Source organism: Peromyscus maniculatus, chromosome 17 (assembly GCF_049852395.1).
Source record: "Peromyscus maniculatus bairdii isolate BWxNUB_F1_BW_parent chromosome 17, HU_Pman_BW_mat_3.1, whole genome shotgun sequence".
NCBI lineage: Eukaryota > Metazoa > Chordata > Mammalia > Rodentia > Cricetidae > Peromyscus > Peromyscus maniculatus.
The window spans coordinates 26,371,216-26,393,652 of NC_134868.1; the positions used below are offsets into that span (position 1 = coordinate 26,371,216).

Genomic DNA, 22,437 nt, shown 5'->3' on the forward strand with positions numbered 1-22,437 from the left:
TACACACACACACACACACAAGGAAAGGATAGAAGAACCAACCAACTCTATGAAGATTATTAACATGACCTACCATCCTCTGTCTCCATACATTTCCTTTGGCCTCAAAGAAACTATGCATTTCCTTCCCAGTGCTTTGCCCTCCTCCCGCCCCCCTTTTTCTTTTCTTTTCTTTTTTCTTCTTACATTTCCTGTTCGGTTATGGTTCTTTTTGTTTTTAGTTTTTCAAGACAGGGTTTTTTTTTTTTTGTTTGTTTGTTTGTTTTTTCTGTGTAGACCTGGCTGTCCTGGAACTCATATGGACCAGGCTGGCCTCAAACTCACAGAGATCCACCTGCCTCTGCCTTCCGAGTGCTGGGATTAAAGGTGTGCACCACCATGCTCTCCCTCTCCTTTTCAATTTCAGTGTTTTTATATTCTATATGCTATTCAAAGACTAGAATCAACCTACACTTGCATCCTATAAATTATCCTAAATGTAATAACATTTATTGTCCCCGAGCATTCCTCGCTGTTTGGTCCCCCTTTCTAGCTGCCAGGCACACTGTCCCACTGGTAGCAAGAGACACAAATCCCCAGGTAAGAGGGGGCAATGATCTAGGTAAACACCACTCTTCGGTACAGGACAGCCCTTCTCCCTGAAATATACCTAGGCCACTGCTTCAGACATCCATCAGTCCAGCTGCTTTTAAAGTCTTTGTATTGTTAGTTATACACGAGAAGCCACATGACTTTCTCAGGATTGGTTCTGTGCCTCCCATAACGATAAAATAAGAAAGAATGCAGAGCTGGTATGCAATTGTAAAATGCTAATCGATGCTGAGCAACAAACAGTATCACCAAGTTACAAGATCTTGTAGAAGAATGAATCGCTGACACTTTTGCCAGCTTCTATGGAAAAGAGGCACTAACGAAGCTTTTCCATCTGTGTGGTGCTGATGACAATTGGTCAGACCCAGAAATCTGCAAAACCACTGTGCAGACTTTCCACAAGGGTGGGGCTTTACAAAGCATGCCCTACAGGCCTAGGAGCACCTGTCTTTGCGAATAAAGTTTTATTGGAGCACAGCCGTTCCTGACGTCTCTGTATTAGCGTTGGCTCCTTGGACTTCATGGCAGAGTTGGAGGAGGTGCCATGTAGGTCACATGACTCACAGAGCCTACAGTATTTACTAACTGGTTCTTCACAGAAAAACATGGGCAGCTCCTGGTTCAGGGTATGAAAATAATTATTTAAATTCTTCTTTAGTAACAGCTCCTTTTCTTTTCCCCCTTTAGTTTTGCTTTTGTTTTTTTGAGACACAGTCTCACTGGGTAAACCACCCTGGCCGTGAACTTTCTTGGACCATCCTGCCTCTACAGATGCACACCATTATGCCTGACTCAGTAGCTGCAAACGTTTAACTAGTATTTCATAAAAAGGAGATTTCCTTGCCTTCCCTTCCTTCTTTCCTTTCTCCTCCTCTCTTTATTTGTTGCTTTCCATCAGCTATATCATAACAAAACGTCATTGAGAATTTAAAATTGTTTCACTTCTCCTTGAAAAGTCCATTTTCAATGACAGTACCGGACGGTTTTTTTAATACCTTCTTCCATCTAAAGGTAAGACTACTCACTTCCTTTTGTACTTTACTATTTGAAAAAGAGATTTTGAAGTCTAACAAAATATTATTAAAATATTTGAATTCTTATATTTGATGTGTGTTTTATAAATAAAAAGGATAATTTCAGATGTGACCTCTTACGATTTTGAACATCTACATTCCAAAGAATAAAGTCTTCTAGTAAAAATGTACCCTGAAACAAATGATAGCATGAATCTTTTTAATATAAGTTGAACTTTGAAAGTCAGCTCAACAAATTCTATGTACCATTTTCCATCACAGAATTGCATGTGCATGTGTGCCTGCAGCAGTGTGTGTGTGTATGTGTGCGTGTGAACTGTGTGTGTGTGTGTGTGTGTGTGTGTGTGTGTATCTTGTAGACTCTGTGTGTGTGATGAGCTGTGGTGTGTGTAGGTGTCTTGTAGACTGTGTGGTGGGCTGTGGTGTGTGTGTGTGTATGTAGTGTGGGCTGTGTGGGTGAACTGTGTGTGTGTGCTTTGTGGACTCTGAATGTGATGGGCTGTATGTATGTGTATGGTATGGGCTGTGTATGGTGTGTGTGGTGTGTGTGCATGTGTGTGTGTGTGTGTGTGTGTGTGTGTGTGTGTGTGTGGTGTGGTGTGAGAGACATGGCCCTGCCGGGGACTGAATCCAGGGCCTTGTGCATGCAGTCTCTTACCACAGAACCACACCCTCAGCCTAAGAATATTTTTAAAGATCTTAAAATAATGCTTGTTTTTCATACTTCCAAAGAACTGCTCACCCATTCATCCAGGATGAGTGCTCAGTTACACTGAGTTAATCCATGTTAGAGTGGATCTTTCTGCAAGGAAGACCAGCTCACTTCAGACTTCAGGGACATAGAGGACTGTGGGACTGCATGTAGAGTTGGAGCTGGCTTCTGTATTAGCTGCAGATCTGTGTTCTCTATCTGACTACCCATTCAGTGTTCTTCATAAATAAAACATATATATATATATATAGAAGCCCATTAAACCTTTCAGTCTAATGCTGGGCATAAAATCGTGTGCCTGTAGTCCCAGGTACTAATGAAGGTAATGGATAAAGATTGCTTGAGCCCACCAGTTCCAGACTAGTCTGAACAATGTACACAGGTCCCATCGCAAAATAAAAGTGCCCTTAATCCAAACTGCTTAGCATAAAACACACATATGTGTGCTCTCTATTCTGAGAATTAATCAGATTTGAAGGGTTAAAGCAATTGTGGCTCCAAGAAGCACCATGTAGTCATGACATATCTTTAAATTCCTGACTTTGCTTTGGAAGATGTAACAGCATGGAAAAGGGAGAGGTCGAGTTTTGGCTCGATTAGAATACGGAGCTTAGCTTTGTTCTTGGCAAATCCTGATTCACGATGAACTACTGGTGTAGAATCTGGACATGGTGAAGTATGCAAGTGATCGTCACTTTGTCAGGTTAACCCTCCAAGTGTCTGGTAAGCCTCGGGGTTAGATAGATGGTTAGAAATATCAGTTACTATATTAGGACTTAATGGTAGCCTAAATATCAATATGTACAGCTTTTAGTTGAACCAGAAAAGCCAAGGTAGACATGTGAAAATAGTTTGGATGGCAAGAGGAAACATGCTTGTGGTTTCTGTTTTCAAAGTAAATGCTGTTTGTCAGGTGTAACTGAGAATCACAGGTATGCAGAGCACAGATTCTTTCTTGTTCCTTCATTTGGGAAGAGCTAGAGACATTTTTCTTAATGGTAATTAGCATATATTGTGTTATGGTCATGGTTCTATATAAATCTATGAGTTTTCCAAGACCAGCAGTAATGATTACTCTTAATACAATTCATGGGCCAGAGGGGTGGCTTGGCGGTTGAGCATGCTCATTGCTCTTCTCAAAGACCCAAGTTAGGTCCTCAGCACACAAGTTGGGCTGCTCACATCACCTGATACTCTAGTCCCAGAGGATCCAAGCCCTGTGCAGGTACCCACACACATTTGGTGTACACACACACACACACACACACACACACACACACATACACACACTTAAGAGAAAATAAAAAGAAGTATAACTTACCCTCCTTAAGTAACAGTCAAGGTGAATTAATCAATCATAAGGTTTTTTTTTTTTTTTCATTTTAGAAAGGATTTCTTTATATAGTCCAGCCTGATCAGAAACTACTGTGTAGCCCAGGCTGGCCCCGAACTCATCTCAATCCTCCTGATGAGTTCTGAGGTTACAGGCACGAGCCATGACTCCCTGCTAGCTGTGGAGTTTTACAAATGGAATTTACCATATAAGATATATAGGTTTGTTATTTGAGCATTATGCTCACAACTTCGTCATCCGTGAGCCCAGTGTGGCCATGTGTGCTCATCTTGGGAGTCTTAATCTGAATGGAGTTTTCTGCTGTTTGACAGTAGCCTCTGGTTCTTAGTAGGATATAAAAAAAAAAAAAAAAAAAAAAAAAAAAAAAAACTCTTTCAAGTTGCTTACCTCATGTGTAGCTATTTTTTCTTTGATGATGGCACCCAAGAATTGCATGGTTTGGAGTAATATCACGAATTCCATTAAAACGAGTTTCTATTTCGTACAAATAGCACAGAATTTAAAAACAAACTTTCTCATACCAGTCTTCAAATCATTCGTTTAAAAAAAAAATCAGGGTACATTCATCAAAAGTGGAGCATTAAATGAAAGTATGCAACTAAAAAAATTAACTGCATTTAGTCATATGCTGTGTGGGAGCCTCAGCACCTTGCTAAGCATGTCCTCCAAAGATGTGCATGCTGTATGCTACTCACAAGCTTCCTCCCCCCGCCCCAAGAATACCTCTAGCTCTAATGTGTTAGACCCCACTTTCATTGTTTGGCAGGATCAAGGACACACAGACTTCTGGGCTCACCCAGCTGTTCTAGTTCACTTGAAGGTAGTCTGGGCTTCCGTAGCTCCCAACCCAAGGTTGAGACTTCCAATGGCTAGTGTTTGTTGAGTACTTGCTCTCTGGCACACACTCTTGTGCAGGCACCAAACTCGTGTACACTCCCATCAGCTCTATGAAACTAGATGCCTCAGAGGTTACGTTGCCAGCTGTCGTAATGATACCACTGACTGAGAGTGTGGCAACAGTCCAGGGATATCAGCAAACGTGTAGTCGTGTCCAGTTCCGGAAACCGGAAATCCTAAGTCAATATGCCGGCAGGGCTGCCTGTTCCCTTCTGAAGGCTGTGAGGAAAGACCCTGTCCCAAGCATCTCTCCTTGACTTGTGGATGGCCATCTTTGACCTGTGTCTTCACATTATCTTCTGTCCATGCCTCTCTCTGTCATTTTCCTCTTTTCAGAAGGACATTACTCCTAATGGATTATGACCCACTCTAATGACCCCATTTTAACTTGGCTATTCCTGCAAAGACCCTAGCTCCAAACAAAGGTCAGTTGGAGGGGAGGGGACAACTGGGGGAGTGAGCATTTTAAGGTGTGAATTTGGTGAGGAGGCATTAACTTCTTATTATAATTAAAACTTGTAAAAAGAAAATATTTATTTAGGTTCATAGTTGTAAAGGTTTCAGCCTGTAGTTAGATGGGTCCATGACTTTTAGGTCTATGGTGAGTTTACTTTCTGTGGTAAGATCTCAGCCCAGGAGCAAAAGAGAGAGGAAGCCCCCTTCAAGGGCTCCATTGACCTAAGACCGCCCCCCATTAAATTTCACCTACTAAAAGTACCACCAACTCCCAATAGCAATAAGCCAAGGGCCAAGCTTTTAACACATGAGTTTTAGGGAACATTCTAGATCTAATCTACAGTAGGGAATGAGGTGGGCAAAGAATGAACAATTCAACCAATAACTCCATTATCAAAGATAGAGTGGGTCTCCCAATCCAACAGTCTGGCCTTGGATTCCAAGCTTTCATTCTCCACATTGTACTGCTTTGACCGTGACATGTGGAAATGCCATTTTTGTGGGTCGAGTATTGGCAGTATTTATATTGATTTGATCGGGCCTGTTTCTGAATGATACCATTCGGATCCATTCTGTAAACATCACCACCCTTGATGTGCCTGGCACTGACAAATGGGGGCTCCCCAAGACATGAAATGTCTGTTGTCGTTGTCCTTGTTCAACTCATGTTGAGGCGGTCATAGGGGTGAGACTTTGTGGGTGCAGCTACAGGTCACTAAGGAATGCCAAGAATGGGAGAGATTGTGTCTTCCAGGGAAGAGCACCCGACTGTTTACCCAAGACCAAATGCCAGCCCTGAAAACACACGTGTGAGCAACATTATACAAACCGAGTAGCTTATATGAAGTGTGTGCAGACGCATCTACATACATTCATATAACAACTATTAATGAAAACAGAAGCCATGAACTTGAAAAAGAGCAAAGCGTGGTCTACAAGAAGGGCTTGGGGGGCAGAAAGGACAGGGAGGATGATGTAATTATATTATAACCTCAACGTAAAAAGAAGTTTAAAAAAGGACTAGTCCAATCTAGTTACCCCTTTATAAAATGTATAAAAATTAACTTTAAATAAACAGTCTTTAAAAAATGAGTAATAAAGTAATAATAAAGTAATTATATACACACACACATATGTGTGTAGTATTCTCTGATACTGAGGTAGGTGTGTTAACCTCACTTCTCTGGTGATCTTATTGAAAAACTTATTTTCCATGAATTTGTGTCATAAATTTAAGTTCCATAGGAAACTTTTCATCTTCCTGTCCTTTACCAAATAGTCTCTCTTTCGGTGTTCAAGAAAGGCTCTGTCGCAGTAACGATCTAACTCTGTGTGACTTCCATCTCTCTCTGGCAGCAACTTTTCTGATGTGGTGTAAGGCATGGAACCCAAACAAGGTCTCACACATGCTGGGCCAAGAGTCCCAACGCCCTCCTCCATGTCCAGTCCTAACCCTGTTTTAACACCTTTTCACTCTCTAGGTGGAAACCTGCATAGGAGTCATCGGAGGAAACTGGGATCCACGCTACGCATAACAAACACCCCTGAAGCCAGCTTGCATGCCATGGGGTGACACTTCAAATCTGGCAATGTTAATAGGACTCTGAAAATCAGGGGTGCACAGCTTGTCCCGTCTTCTCTCACAAACATCTCTGTTTCTCTCTTAGGTGTTCCAACCCCAAGCCAAGAAATTCTAAGGCATACCCTAAACACACTGGTCCGGGAGAGGAAAATCTACCCGACTCCAGATGGCTATTTCATTGTGACCCCACAGACTTACTTCATCACTCCTTCCCTCATAAGAACTAACAGTAAGTGGTACCACTTGGATGAGAGGGTACCTGACAGGTCTCAGTGTACCTCTCCACAACCCGGGACCATAACGCCCTCTGCCTCAGGCTGTGTCAGGGAAAGGACATTACCCAGAAAGCACTGCGACTCTTGCCACTGCTGCCGAGAAGACGTGCACAGCATGCACGTCTCCACTCTGCAGAGGAAAGCCGCCAAGGACTGCAAGGACCCCTACTGCCCTCCGCCGCCGCTCTGCCAGGTGCCGCCCACTGAAAAAAGCAAAAGCACTCTCAATTTCTCTTACAAGACAGAAACGCTCTCAAAACCGAAAGACGGTGAGAAGCAGTCCAAAAAATTCGGCCTCAAGTTATTCCGGCTGAGCTTTAAGAAAGACAAGACCAAACAGCTGGCCAATTTCTCTGCCCAGTTTCCTCCCGAGGAGTGGCCCCTCCGGGACGAGGACACGCCGACCACCATCCCCCGGGAGGTGGAGATGGAGATCATACGGCGCATCAACCCGGACTTGACAGTGGAGAACGTCATGAGGCACACGGCACTGATGAAGAAACTTGAAGAAGAGAAGGCTCACCGGAGCAAAGCCGGGTCCTCGGCCCACCACAGCGGAAGGAGTAAAAAGAGCCGGACTCACCGCAAGTCCCACGGGAAGTCTCGGTCCCACAGCAAGACTCGAGTGTCGAAAGGAGATCCTTCCGATGGCTCGCATCTGGATATCCCAGGGGAGAGGGAGTATGAATTCTGCGACCCTCTAACCAGGGCCCCCAGGGAGGGCTGCTTTATCATCGAACACAAAGGAGACAACTTCATCATGCACAGCAACACAAACGTGATCGAGTCCCATTTCCCCATGACGCCAGAATGGGATGTGTCGGGCGAACTGGCCAAAAGGAGAACGGAGATGCCCTTTCCCGAACCGTCCAGGGGAAGCTCCCACTCCAAAGTGCACCGAAGCCACAGCCATACCCAGGACCGGAGGTCCAGGAACGAGAGATCCAACAAGGCCAAGGAGAGATCCAGGTCGATGGATAACTCCAAAGGCCCTCTGGGCGCGTCTTCTCTCGGGACTCCGGAAGACCTGGCCGAAGGATGCAGCCAGGATGACCAGACCCCCAGCCAATCCTACATTGACGACAGTACTTTAAGGCCTGCGCCGACTATTGGTCATCAAAGGGCTCACATTTCTCCTGTCAGCTATAAAGAGGTGTGCATTCCAGAAATAGTTGGTGGCCCCAAGGAGCCTCCCAGTACATGTAGCCTTTTGGAGCCAGGCAAAACCCCCGAGAGTATGCCATCCTACGGGGAACTCAACCCCTGCCCGGCAAAAACAGCTGTGGATGACTATTTCCAGTGCAACACCTCCAGTGAGACTGTGCTCACAGCACCGTCTCCTTTGGGGAAGAATAAAGAGGACCATGACACGTTGACCCTGGTGGAGGGGGTAAAAAAGCTGTCTCCATCTGAGAGGCAAACCCCTCATTCTTCCAGGGAGCCTGTTGGGCACAAGGAGGAGTCACCAAAAGGGCCAGGTGGGGGCCCTGCTACCTCTGGTGGTGTGGCAGAGGGGATGGCCAATGGCCGCCTGGTCCAACATCACAGCGCAGAACCCAGCAGCCTGGACAAAAGGAAAGAAATATTCAGCAAGGACACACTGTTCAAACCCCTGCACAGCACCTTGTCTGTAAACAGCTACCACAAATCCAGCTTGTCCCTCCTCAAATCTCACCCGAAGTCACCTGTCGACACACTGCCAGGCCGATGCGACAAACTGGAACCTTCCCTTGGGACGTCTGTGGCCCAAGCCATGCCTACGTCCCAGCGCCAACAGGAGACTGGAGGGAACCAGGAGGCCTCTTTTGACTATTACAATGTCTCTGATGATGATGACTCCGAGGAAGGGGCCAACAAAAACACAGAGGAGGAGAAAAACAGAGATGATGTGGGCACCATGCAGTGGCTTCTTGAGAGAGAGAAGGAGAGGGACTTGCAGAGGAAGTTTGAGAAGAACCTCACCCTCCTCACCCCAAAAGAAACTGATAGCAGCAGCAACCAGAGAGCCACCCATTCAGCCCGCCTGGACAGTATGGACAGCAGCAGCATCACAGTGGACAGTGGATTCAACTCCCCACGGTAGGGAGAGACGTCCCTCAGTATACGCATACACCCGCCAGGGCCCGGGGCTTTATGCAGATAGCCGACTTCAGTCTCAGATTGTGAATGAGGGTTGTGAGTTGTGTGACTTGTGTTGTTAACAGGCTGTTTCTAACTTCTCTTTCAGGAATTGAAAAAAAAAATGTTTCTGCAGCTGTTAGAGATCACCAATCTGGACTGGTGGGTTGGTTCCTTCCCTAAGCCTTGCCTCAGTCTAGCCTGATTAAGACCAACACTCCCAGTGTTTTCTTCTCATTTGTATTGCCAACCAGGAGAAAGGAATTTTTTTAAGTCCTTAAAAAAAAAAGTAACTTTCTGAGTACAATGAATATGGTCAGTGGGATTAAAGGGGCGGGCAGTAATTGGTACCAGGATAATGGCCCCTCTAGTGAGAATATAGTAGTGGGCTTTACAGTCTTTCCAAAGGATCTAAAAGCTTGATACCACTGTAAACCCCATGCTGTGTGTGGTCTGTTCTACTGGCGCAGATGTCCCTCCTCTTCCACCTGTGTGTGGATGGAGACATGGAGGCTTGCTCCCTTCACAAAAGTTAGGGGTGCCTGTACTCTGTGAGAGCAAAACCGTTGCCCACACTTTCATTTTCCCAGCTGTCGAATTGACGGTGTCTGTTTGGACATTGTCATTTTGTAGCCTTGATAGTTCAGCAGTGTTGACAGTTCAGAGTGTATAAACCCTGATGGTCCTCTCCAACGCACCAAGGTTGTTTAGGGGTGACAAGCACAAACCCAGGGACGCCACACTTCCTGTTTTTCTCCATAACTCTTTCTTCTCCTTAAACAGCAACTTGGAACCTAAATCTTGCTTCTAAATTCTACTCCAGATTGGTGATTCTAAGATGCAGAAATGATCCTGAGATGTACATTCCTTGTTGTCTCTGATTCCCAAGATCTCATAGTATTTACAGTCACAATAAGTACCCTCGTAGGGACTTCAGATCTTCATTTATGTATTAAGAGTTATAGTTAATTCCATTGCAATCATTTCACCCTATTTCTGGGTAACTTGGGGATGCATCATTCCAAAGTCAGACTTGGGGATTATAACAAATTTTATTCCATAGTTAGGCATTTACTATTTCTTAAAGGACCAGCTCTTGACTTATTATTGTAGCTGTTTTGATTATGTAACCCTTTTTTCCAAGTTAAAACATAAATGGAAGTTCTAATGTCTAACAGACATCTATCAGAGTTGGTACTCTGGCAAAGTGCATGGGAATCTAGGAGCCTGGATCTCTCTGCGGGCATTAAGGATGTTCAAGAAACCCCAGAGAGCAGTGGCCCTGGTCTTTTTAAAGAAACTATTTTGCTAAAATTTTTCCCTCCCAAATCAGGTTTTATTTTCCAATTATTTCTCTGTCCTTATCTATTTATTTTCCTGTTCTATACTTTTTCCTTTTCTATACTCTTGGAAATCCTAGCAATAAGAACCAGATAACTGGAGGTCTGTGGTAAAAGTTCAAAGCCATTGCTTATAGAAAAGATGGTTTCCTTGCTTGTATTTTATGCTCATTATTTCTTATCACGTAGACTCCTCTGCCTAATGCTTTTCTTATTACACTTTCAAGCCCTTCCCATTGCCCCCCTCAGCACCTGGACTTCAGCAGTAAATGGTGAAGCTCCCAAGACTGTTGTCAAGGAGATGTTGGGAGTGAGTGGGTTCTAACCCGAAGTCCTACGTAATATTGAAAACTTTTGTTTGCATAGGGGTAAAAAGAAGTATCCATGAGATAGCTGAACCACTATCTCCAAAGAATATGTTACCTTGAAACTTGGGCTGTGTAACATAGAATTTATAAGTAGAGTTACTTCTAGAAGTTTATTTTCATTTTTAAATAAGGTACTTAAAAGTTAAATGCCTTGTCAATGCAGCAGCAAATGTTCATTCTAAAGAGAGAGAGCCTTTTCCCACCGGCCATAGGTCTGTCTATTAATATTTGATTGAATCTCCCTTTCAGAAACATGTAGATCTCCCAAAATTTTTAGGCAGGAAACCCATTCAAGAATTCCCAATTTTACTGTTTGATAAAGATCCTTTGGTTAGAGGCGTGGTGACAGACTTGCTTTCTATATACTTTAGTAGGTTCCCCAAGCTGCCTTTCTGTGAGGAAAGAGAACGAAAGAGAATATCGGACTTCCAGAGTTTTCAACTTGAGTGGTATTCCAGTGAACTAACACTATCATGCAGATGTTCCATTGCTATGAGGAGTGCGAATTTTAAGTAGGGTGTTTATGGGAACCTTCCCTTAAAACAGTTCATTAAGCAATTATGATTCTGCCCAGACAAAAGATTTTTCTCTACATTTGAAGGTTTTAGTGCTTACCTGGACATCTTGTTTAGCCATGTTTTCAGTCCCATTTGTTGGAACTAAAGAATATTTAAAAAAAAAAAAAACCCACAAAGCATAGAAACTTGAACTGTGCTGTGAGAAGTCATATTGAAACTGAAAAGTGTTGAAGTGAAAAGGTCACTGTTTCCAATGTAAGACCCCAAACTGGCTGAGCAAACATGTACACAACTTTGAGAGAGACTATGTGCTGCCCTGGGCCTGTGCTCCTCTGGAAAGAAGCTACGTACTGGAAAGAAGATGGAGAGCAGAAGCACTTAGTGAATCTCTCCACCTAGGAAGTCCTAAATAGCTCCCCTCCCCACTGTTTTTGAGACATGGTCTCTCTACATAGTTCTGACTCATTATGTAGACCAGGCTGGCCTCGAACTCACAGAGATCCTCCCGCCTCTGTCTCCTGAGTGCTGGGATTAAAGGTGTGCGCCACCGCTACTCCTGCCTAAGTCACTCATTTCAAAGGCTGTGTTCCATTTGCTTTCTTTTCAAAATTAAATATGAGAAGTATTTTACTCCTAAAAAGCCATCTCTGTTATTAGTATATCCTGATCCCCCCGTATGACTGTCAGAAACTCTGCTCATGATTACAACCGGAATGAAATATATTCTTTGCAGAAACTGGAATACTGTGCATATTTATCCCTATGAATGCATTAGACATAGCTAGCTCAAAGGAGGCCAAAGGTGTATTCCAAAGACATCTCTTAACTAATGGGTCATGTTAGAGTGCTTTATGTTTCTAGTTCCAAGTACACTATCTGGAATGCAGCAGGCACTCAATAACTGTTAAGCTGATTCCTCAACAGCTATTTTAAAAATAGATTCTTTGGGCCTTACAATTCATTTTCCCATAGAAAAATGTCATTGGTGATAGTTAGATTCCCAAGCTGATCTACAGTAGTTATTCAACTGAGTCTACAATAGGTGTGTAGCAGAAATAGCGTTGTCCTAACTCTTTAATGTGCCGATACATCAGTGTTTATTTCTTTTTCACAGTCACTCTGTAAGTAGGTAAATCACAGCACAATTCTCTCCACCATATTCATGAGGAAGTTAGCTGCTGTTAAAAGTTATTATCCTGTGCCAGATAGCTCAGTGTATAAGACACTTACCACCAACCCTGACATCTCAGGTTGATCCTCAGGATCGTACTAGGGAAGACCAGAAATGACTCTCCCACAAATTGTCCTCTGACGTTTGCACACATAGACCCCCCCCACACACACACATACACATCATTTTTTAAAAGTTACTGCCATGATTGGAAGTGCAATGAATGGAATGTGCCATACAATCTTTGGGATTCATCATGTTCTTTGCCCTTCATCCTCCAATGACCCCACACCTCAGTGATGGCTCTGGAAAACTGATGGGTTTTCTGGAGAAAGAGGTCAAGCAGGTAAGTAGGTAAGTCGGGTGTTTTCTATCCTTAGTGGCATTTTGGAGTGTTCTTTAGATGTGCCCATCTAACCAGAAGCTTGGTGGGAAAACCTGGCTTACCGCTTTAAGTGCATTAATCCTCTATAATCAGAAAGAGGACTGGGGTTTTGTTATTGTTGCTTGTTTGTTTGTTTGTTTGTTTGATAGTCAATGAATATACTGCCTTTTAAACCTTTAATTCTTGGCTTCCTGATGATGAAGACTCGAGCCGCTTAGGGAGCAGAGTTAAGTACCCTGTTGGAATTGGCTGCTAAGGGAGGAGATGGCGTCTTGGCCGTGGTTGTCGATGTGATAGCTAGGTTTGGCTTAGGCTCGGTATCGAGACCAACTGAACTTTGAATCTACCCAGTGGGGTAGGTGTTCTGAGAATGATTCTGGTTTCTCTGCTCTGTGTAAGTGGGTCGATTTCTGAGAGCCACTTTGGGGACTTGGAATATGGAGCCTTTTCCCTCCCTCTCGCTCTGCTGAGGGATCTTATTTCTACTGCTGTCCTGCACTTTTCAAACACGGATGTTTTAAAAATCTCCTTTAGCGGTGAAATAGATTCAAGTCTTTCCGACTTGGAAAACGTAAACAGAAGTAATGAAGTTTTAAAGTCACCTCATCCTTAAGAAATGAAAATATTTCCACCACGGGGAGACAGGAATGAATTGCAGCTTCACAGATAAGTGGGGGAGGGGCGGTCTTCTTTATCTGACCATATATTGTGTTTTAACTGAAGTGTTCAAATAGAGACAGAGGTATAAAGTATTTACAAATAATTTCATTCCCATTCGTGTGGCGAAGTCAGCTAGTGGCATGTTTGATGTCCATCCACCGCCCCATTAACATCTAATCAAAAGCAACAGAAAGAATGGAATCTTTCAGTACAGTTCTGGAGTTTATTCGAGAACCATGATGTCTGTGAATTCTCGACCTTTGGAGAAACCATCACACAGGTATGAGTACTCATTGTTAAAGCCAGTGTGATGGTCACCTGTCACATTACACTTTGAAGCCATTTTCTGGAAAGGGAAGAGGAGGGGAAACCATACATTGGGTAGTCAGAAACCCTTGACTGGGCAAGCTGCAGTTCATGTCTCATGTGCTTCCCAGAGCCCGGGCTGGAAGAGCCCATGCAGATTATCCGTGGAGATGCGTACGATACAACCTCGTGAGCCAGCAGAGGAAATCCGTTAGCTCCGTCATTTGCTCTTCCTCCTGGGCTCAATATATAATTGTTTATGTTCAAAGCAAAACCAAAACCAACCTTTTTTCCTCTTTTAGCACTCGGGAGAGCCTGGCTTCCAACACATCAAGCATTGTTGAAAGCAACCGCCGTCAGAATCCCGCTTTGAGTCCGGCCCACGGCGGAGCTGGTCCAAACTTCAACTTCCGTGCCAGTACGGATCCCCCGACCAACGAAGCTGAGAAATTACAGAAACCTTCCAACTGCTTGCAAGCTTCTGTTACTAGTGTATGATTGTCCTCCTGCCTCGGACCTTCTGTCTCGTTTGATACAGCAACGTTTACGACCATTGGGACTGATGTTTACATCTCTGCAAAGACAAACATCTCCAGCACAGCTTGGGGGTCACTTGAGCTGTGCCGCTAAAGTAGGCTAGGGCAAAAACAAAAACAAAAATCTTTATTTCAGAGTATTGCTTTTCACATTTACGGCTCTGTAGCAACCGAATAGCAGTAGGGGAGATATGTATACTTCTGCTTCACTAACTATATCTGAGCACACATAGGCAAGTCTAAACACTGTAAGTGGAACATGCATTTTTCAATGTCATGCAGTTGCCAATTCCATTTTGAAATGCCACAGATGTGCGTTGCTCCCAGCCTAGGGGGAATGGGGCCAGGGAACGAATCCTTGACAATGCTCCCCCCCCCAAAAAAAAAAGCCAAGTCACAACAAAATGTAAAGGTAAGGGTGTCCATCGTGAGAGAAGTCAATGCCAAACTGAGCAGAAGGGACCCCAGCCTTTTGTGTGTGAGCCCTTTCAAAACCAGTCATTTTCCACTGTGAGTCTTCATGACGCTCGTGCAGGAGCCTATGGGAGTGTGTCAGAGGGGGTTCCGATGGGAGTCCTTAGAGTGTTTGTTTTCAGGATTCTGTTTTCCGGTGCACTCCATGCTTGTCTTGAGTTGTTTAGCCTTCCGTAATCACAAACAGGAATATTGGCCTTTGAAGTGGACAAAGGAAGGGAAATCCGGTCTCGCTGGGGCACAGCACTGAGTGATGGAGAAGGTTGTGTGGACTTTGGGGAGGGATGAATCGGATATTGAAGAAAGATACTCCCTCCCTGTGACACTTAGGTCGAGCTATCTTACTATAATAGATGCAGTGATTAGTTTGTTTGGAAGCAAAATGTTCTTTATGATACAAATGAAGAATGTGGCCTGAGGGTGTTATTCTTTCTAATGGAAGGGACATAAATCTATTTTATGTAGTTTTAAATAGAATGCCTAAATTAGGCTGTGGGAGATAATTTTTAGTGGTTGTAGGAAAGAGCAAATTTAGGGAGAGTTGAAGGTCAGGCCTTTTATTCCTGGGAAGATATCTATAGAGAAAACCTTTAAAGTAATTTTTGATTAGAAATGTACATGGGCCCATATAATAAACAGCAGAGTGTCCTCATTCTGCTGGCATGGTATATCCTTAATTTGTACTCCCCTAAAATTTATCAGAATGACAATTATGCATACATGAACTATGCCAGAGTAATGTTTACAGATACTTTGTAACAATTTTGGGAGGCGTGTTTTAGGTGGATTGGGTGGTCACTCACTCAGCGTCTTTTAAAATGATTTCTTCACACTCTACTTTGGTTTGCAAAGTCACACTCAGTATCAAAAGGCTCCACAGCAGGGGGGACCACTATCCAACACACTTCAGTCAGACAGGAAAGACACATTTCAAAAGAAGAATATGCAGACGAAGATGTATACCATAGGATTCCTACATCTGTAGGCCCTGGAAAACTATCTGCACAAAGGTTACCTCTGATCCCAGTATACAGTCTGACATGAAGTTATATTCAGTTTAGTGTCAGATGCTTTTTGGAGTCATGGATCATAAGTGAATTCATAAATAACTTAAAATCAATATAAAATATTTTCACCCAAGATTTCAGTGATGAGCATAAATTTGCGAGGGATTTTCTTTTTCTGTGTTAGGGTTAATCACTAGGAATGCATTCCAGGAAGCACAGTCATATGATGTGGCTGGAAATGTGTATGCTCTCACATTTCGCCTCTTTGGAAGTTACATTGGGTCCAACCGGGCTCCTCAACTTTCCTATAGTAAATGACTTTTGTGTGCTTCTTGTAGTGACACTTAAGCACAGTTCTCAGTGTGCTGCTACATCATTGAAATACTTAAGCCAAATGGGTTTGAATCTTATACATTATTTCCTCCCAGGCATGCCTCAGTTACTCAAAAACATATTATCGCATTACTTAACTACGTCCAGAAAGAGCAGCCTCATATCTGGTATTTTCATAGTCTGTTTGCTCAAGCAGCTGTATACCATACGATTCCTGGATCTGGTCTGTCTAATTTTTTTCTAAAAACCTGCTCTCAAATTTTTGGCATACTCAGTTCATTAATAATAGGACCATTAAAACAATACATTAGTCTCTGATAGACCCTTTGAACATAGCCGTTGAAGGAACCTAGTGCTGTGTGAGCAGGAAAGGACATAATTATGTTTAAGAGAAGCTTTGAAACATGCATTTTTGATAGTTCACAAGAAATAGGTTTACAGAAGACCTTATTCAAATAAAATGTGTACGCTATTTGCCTAATCACTATGGGGTACATGATTAAGAAAGAACCAAACAAAAGAATCTCCCTTAGACCAGCAGCTATTAGCACAGAATGATGGACTTCAAGGATGATATACCACATAAACAGATAGTCTGTGGAGAAACACTCTTGTCTGAATCTAATCTGGATTCTTGAACGGAGTGACATTGGTGGTGGGGAGCACATGATAGGTATGACAAGTTCAATGTGTCTAAGATGGTCTCATCAAGATGATGAGACTCCTGATGCCCACAGCCTTGAGGCCCTACCCAGACTTTGCCAGTACTCTTCTCCACTGGAACCACAGCTTTGTGTTACGTGACTGCATGTCTAGTCTTAGTGTTTCTCAATGGAAAGGTTTACAAAACTGAATCTGGTTGAATCTCTGCAAGGCATTCAACTCTAAAGGGTCAACACATCTGTCGGCATTTTGCACACATCTATGTATTATTAGGATACAGCGTATTATTTTATGGTAATTTTTATTTTTACATATAACTACCTCCATGAATTTGATGAAATGGCAGCAGTGTGTTCAAGTGTGTTCTTCGGAAAAGCAATGTTGAAAACATGCTTCAGCAGTAGGCCATGGCATTCCGTGTGTGTCGGTGACTTGTCCATTGGACTCATGACTTTCTCCCTGCCCCAGATTTTCATTCATAACATTCTTTGGCTTTCAATTGTAAACTTGTCTTCTTTCTCTCTCCTTTCTCCCCCATGAAAGCTCATTTGATTTGTTACAAGTGAATGAACGCTTTAAAATTATTGTCTTCCCCACTCTTCCATTCCTGCTACAAGAAAAAAAAAAAGAAAGAAAGAAAAGAAAAGAAAGAAAGGTCCTTTTTGGCAAAGAGCCACTTGGTAAACATTTGGGACATTATTAATTCCTATAAGAATTGGATTGGGTTGCTAGGGTTTTTTTTTTTTCAGTAACAAAATACATGTGAGAAATTCGGACTGCCAACTGGAAGCACTTTGGGCCTCCCTGCCTTTATCATATGCTACCCTATGGAGCCCAAACTTCCTTTTTATTAAAAGAGCTGTGCCATGCATTCTGAGATGTCTGTTAAATAATGTGTATACCATTTGATACATTGTGCACATCTCAGGAGACCTTAATGAGTATGTGAAAGGGGTCGTATGTGCACTCAATAGGGCAGACAAATAGAAGAGCTGGAAGGAGATAATAAATGCCTGTGTCTTTGGTGTTGAAGAAGCCAATTCAGGAAATATAAATCAAAAGGGAATCTGAAGGAGCAGTGATTTGAACACCAGCTGTTCCTACATGTCTCCTTTTCAAAACTCAATCAATATTGTTAAGATGCACATTTAAGTTCTATTGTGGCTACCACAAGACAAGAACGGTGGTCCATAGGAAAGCATAATTTCTTCTTTAGGTTGACACAGCTTTGTAAAGTTCCATCCAGAATTTACCACTGGTCACCACAAAGTGTACTTGAAGATCAAGTTTGTAACTTGAATGAAAGGCATAATTCTCACAAAACCAGAGCGATCGTCTTACCATTTGGAAGGGGTAGCATTCTGAGCTTACACTAACACCCAACAACGGGTAATGTTATGCAGCTCAACCGGGGATCTCAAAGTGCTTCCAAAGCATTAGATCGTACAGTTCCAGAGCAGGTCCTGTGTGCAATGCCCATGCTTGACAGGGGCAAACAAACTGAGTGATTCAAGATCACCCAGAAACACAGTGGCAGCTCTCAATGACCAATTTTCTATCTGTTTGATAGGCCATCATGAGAAATCACTACAATGCTATTTTTCTGATGTGTGCTAATAAAGACAAGTTCAGCTTGACACCTTGTCCATTTTCATTCAAAGAGTTATGGCTGTTTGGAATCTCAACACCTCAGCACACATTGCTGGTATTGCTTATGAAGTGGGAGATGAGCAAATCCATACCAAGGCCATTGCCGTTCAAGGCCAATCCAGACATCCACCCCTGTTTACAGTTTCTTATTGGTTTTCTGTGATTCTTGTAAACCCCATCATCAGGAACATTGGCTGCTCCAGGCAGTGGAAGGTGCTGAAACAGTTTTTTGTTTTGTTTTGTTTTACTTTAAAATCTTTCTAAGCACTCTTCACAGTGCTCAATTGAGTAACATTTGCTACAGTATATCAAGCCCTGCTTCCTAAGATCTGGGAAGCTGGTTCAGTTCCAAGTGTTTCTCAAATTAAGAGACAGAAGGTCTTTGATACCTGCTTTCTCCATTCCCACAGGCCAGTCCCAGATCCAACCAGCACTGTCAGACCACAGTGGACCCAAGCAGAAGTGATTGAATCTTCCTTACCCACCCAGTAACATCCCACCCATTGTCAAAGCCATCCAATAATGTCCTGTGAGCGAGGGACTCCTGGGTCCGTGTTTAAGGCTTGGGGAAGCTAGAAACAAGAAAAATGAATGCAAAAGCCATGGGAGGCATTGTTTTTCTTCGGGTTAGTTAAATATAGTAGGGAAGGGGTTGCTCTTATCTGAGCTTTGCCAAGAAATATAAACAAACCAGCTGTCACTGCATCTCTCTAAGAAGGTGTTATAGTATTAATGATACAAGTGATATTTTCCCATGGAATTTTCTCTAGGATGCATTTCATAAATGATACATATGAGACATTTCGTTATTAGATCTCATGTGTTTGTAAAAGGCACTGGCTTCTCTCTGATTGGCGTCTGTCCCCCTTCCCTCGCCTTGCATCAGCAACGCAGAAGGGCTCCCCCGCGATGGCTTTCTCTGACACACACTCCTGTGTCCTTACTGCTGTTCATTGACTTCACAGTTGATGACTTGCAGAATTTAAGCTTCGATAAAGCTCGAGGGGAGCTAAGCCTTCTTGTGATTGTATTCGGACAGTAAGAGGCCTTTGCTCCTTGTTAGCTTCGCCTGTGAACGCGCCCTCCGGTGAACCAGGAAAAGGGTGTGTCCAAGTGAGGCATCAATGGCTCTAGAAAGGCCCTAAATGGCAGGTTAGAGCTTGGCTGGACCTCGGACAGCCGCCTACCTCCCTGTCCCAAGGCTGATCTTGGTACCTCCACTCTCTTGCTCTCGCCTAAAAGAGGTATCAAATCTGAGACCCGAGCTCTCCTCCAATCCCGGTCCTCTACAGCTCCAGGACATGCATCACATAGAACACTCTTCCTCCCCTCTGAGGGTCACCCTCTCTGCCTCCTTGCCCTCCCCCACCTAGATACCTACACCACCACTGTTTCCACATTGGAAGGACAGAATACTGTGCAGTATTGTGCACGTGTGCCAGTTAGGAGTAAAACTGCCCTAAGGTCACCTTCATGGAAGCATCAACAGCTACAGATTCAAAGTGCTTAGATCAGGGACATCAGTACCACTATCTGCAAAAGAATTCAATCTGGGCATCCACGTTTCAAGGGATCGCGATTCCGCAGGTGTCTTTCTCTGAGTGACTTAATGTGACAATTACATTAGGGGTCAATGAACTAAGAAGTGCAAGCGGGAATCACTGTATGTTAGGAAGGAGTTTTGCAGCCAAGACTGCCTTGAATAAAATGTTTTTGCACTGAAAAAAAAAAAACAAACCTTTAAATGACTTGGTCTCTGGTTGCTGTAAAGGTCATCCAAGATGGATGTTCTGTTTATATTGTATAGTATTTCATATGAAATAACTGCAGTTCATGAAACGTCTTCCCTAATGTTACTGATTTCTAACAGCACATTTGTAACATGGTTTTTATCGTGTCCGTGTACCATATTGTAAATGATGATTCCTTGTCATGCTTAGTATAATAACTTAAAAGGAAAAAAAAGGACAGGGATTTTTGTAAGTCTATATTTGAAAGTCCCTCCATATGGTAATATTGTGTTCATGTTGTTTATGTAGTGTTGTGTGAAATATCCATTTTGGATTGTGTTACTTTTTAAGATATTAAATAACATTTGGTTATATGTGTAAGTGGATTTTTTTTTTTTGGTACTTGAGAGAAAAATCCTTTAGATGAGGTCAGTTTTTCTCTTTGATTAATGTGATTTTGTAACAGAGTTCTGTTGCACATTCTTTATTACAGTTTTTAAATTGAAAACCAAAAATGGAGTTCCTGTATCGAAATTCTTTTCCTGTGGATTTTGAGAAGATCACATTTGGGGGTGGGTTTAACAGAGAGCAATGGCTAGAGCTGTGTGTGGTTCCATTCTCTATGAAGTTATAAAGTAACATGGTTATTTGGGGGCTCTCTCTTTTTAAACCACTCATTTCAAATTTGAAATACAAGTTAAATGTCTCACAGGTAAATACTGGACGTTTGCCCATGTAGTTAGAAGTCAGGGATGCCCACATGTTCAGTGGTCTTCAAGATCTAGCCATGGGTTTCCAATCCTAACAGCATTCAAACAACCATGTATTCAAAGAGCTGTTTCTTTTCAATTTGTGTCTAGGGTTGAGGAGACGACACAATAGAGTACCTGTTGTACAAACATAAGGACCTGAGTTTAGAGCTCCAGTACCCACATAAACTCTGGGTGCATAGATGATGCTCCTCTATACTGGAGCATCAGAGGCAGGACCCCTGGAGTTTACTGGCAAATAAATAGTCTAGCCAGATTGTTGAACTCCAGGTTAAGTGAGAGGCTGTCTTGAAAAATATGGCAAAAAAGAACAAAGACAGACACCTCATACCAACTTCAGGTCTCCATATACAAGCATATCTGCACACACATGAACACATATGCATACATCACAAATAAGATTGCATCTGTGTTAAACATGCAGAGACTTCTTCCTTGTCAGTTCCCATTAACAATAAACCATAACTACGTTCACAGAACTTATGTTGTGGTAGGTATTGTAAGTAATCTAGATATGGTTTAATGTACGTCATCTTTAGATGCACATAGGTTATACACAAACACTGAAGCATTTTCTGTTACAGTTGAGGATTTGAGTACCTGTGGGGGGTCCTGGAGCCAATTCCCTGGGGCTGGAAAGGATACCTTTTCAGTCTTTTGAGTCCCCTCCTTGGTGACAAGCCCCTGGAGAATGAAGTCCATCTTCTCAAACTAAAAATGATATTCTGTCGAATGATTAAGCTAAGAAACAGCCTCTAACTCCCAAACACTAGACCCCTACAATGGAGACCAATTTTCTTGTAAAGGCAAGAACCCAACGCAGACTTCCAAAAATGTCTTGAACAACAATCTTGTCTTTTGAATTAATTTGAAGAGCCCAAGGTGATGACTTTGGAGGACAAATCATTTTATTGAGCATGTTTTAAGTTTGTCTATATAAACGGCCACAATAGAGACACTCCAGTCTTTAGGCATGAGATAGGGATGAGCCAATGCATTGTTCCCTGTTCTTTAGAACTGGCAGCTGCTGTGGTCAAGGAGAGGGCACCATGTGTGTATTTCAGCAGGATCCAGTGATCTGGATGCCTGCAGGAAGTCTGGGAACCTCGTAAGAAGATTGAAAGTATGTTTCTTGCTCCTTTGAGAGAATGCTCACAGTTCATAAAAGTCTTTTCTTTCCAAAGGAAATGGTATGGTTTTAACTTGTTTTTACGTGTTTTAGAGCGGGGGAGATCTCTGCCCCCTCCATAAAGAAAATCCAAGTGGAATATAATTGCCTCCTACTCCATTTGCCGCTATGAAATTGAGAAACTGAATAATAAAAAGGAGTCAGTCACCTGACTTTCCTAACTTATTTAACTGTAAAATCTTATCCCTACTATGGGAATACTTGGATTTACTGATAGTCCCATTTTTTGGCTCCAGACCTTTCCTGTCAAGCAAACAGCTCATCTTGCAACCTGTGGGACAGTGTGTGGTGAACATATATGCACATGGCCCCAAGCAG

General features: G+C 42.8%; 1 protein-coding gene across 7 annotated transcripts in view; it reads left to right on the forward strand.

Moving 5' to 3' along the window:
• The window catches only part of Stox2 (storkhead box 2), a 243,440-nt gene extending 222,906 nt beyond the window's left edge, over window positions 1–20,534 (forward strand). For 6 of the 7 annotated variants that reach the window (XM_076553343.1, XM_076553347.1, XM_076553344.1 and 3 more), the window contains 2 exons: window positions 6,712–8,980; window positions 14,070–20,534. In XM_076553343.1, coding sequence (XP_076409458.1) covers window positions 6,712–8,980; window positions 14,070–14,265 — 2,465 coding nt within the window. In that variant the 3' untranslated portion in view covers window positions 14,266–20,534. Of the gene's footprint in view, window positions 1–6,711; window positions 8,981–9,128; window positions 9,182–14,069 lie in introns of all 7 variants that reach the window. The other variant, XM_015998235.3, reaches the window with a different exon arrangement.
• Window positions 20,535–22,437: the final 1,903 nt, after the last annotated feature.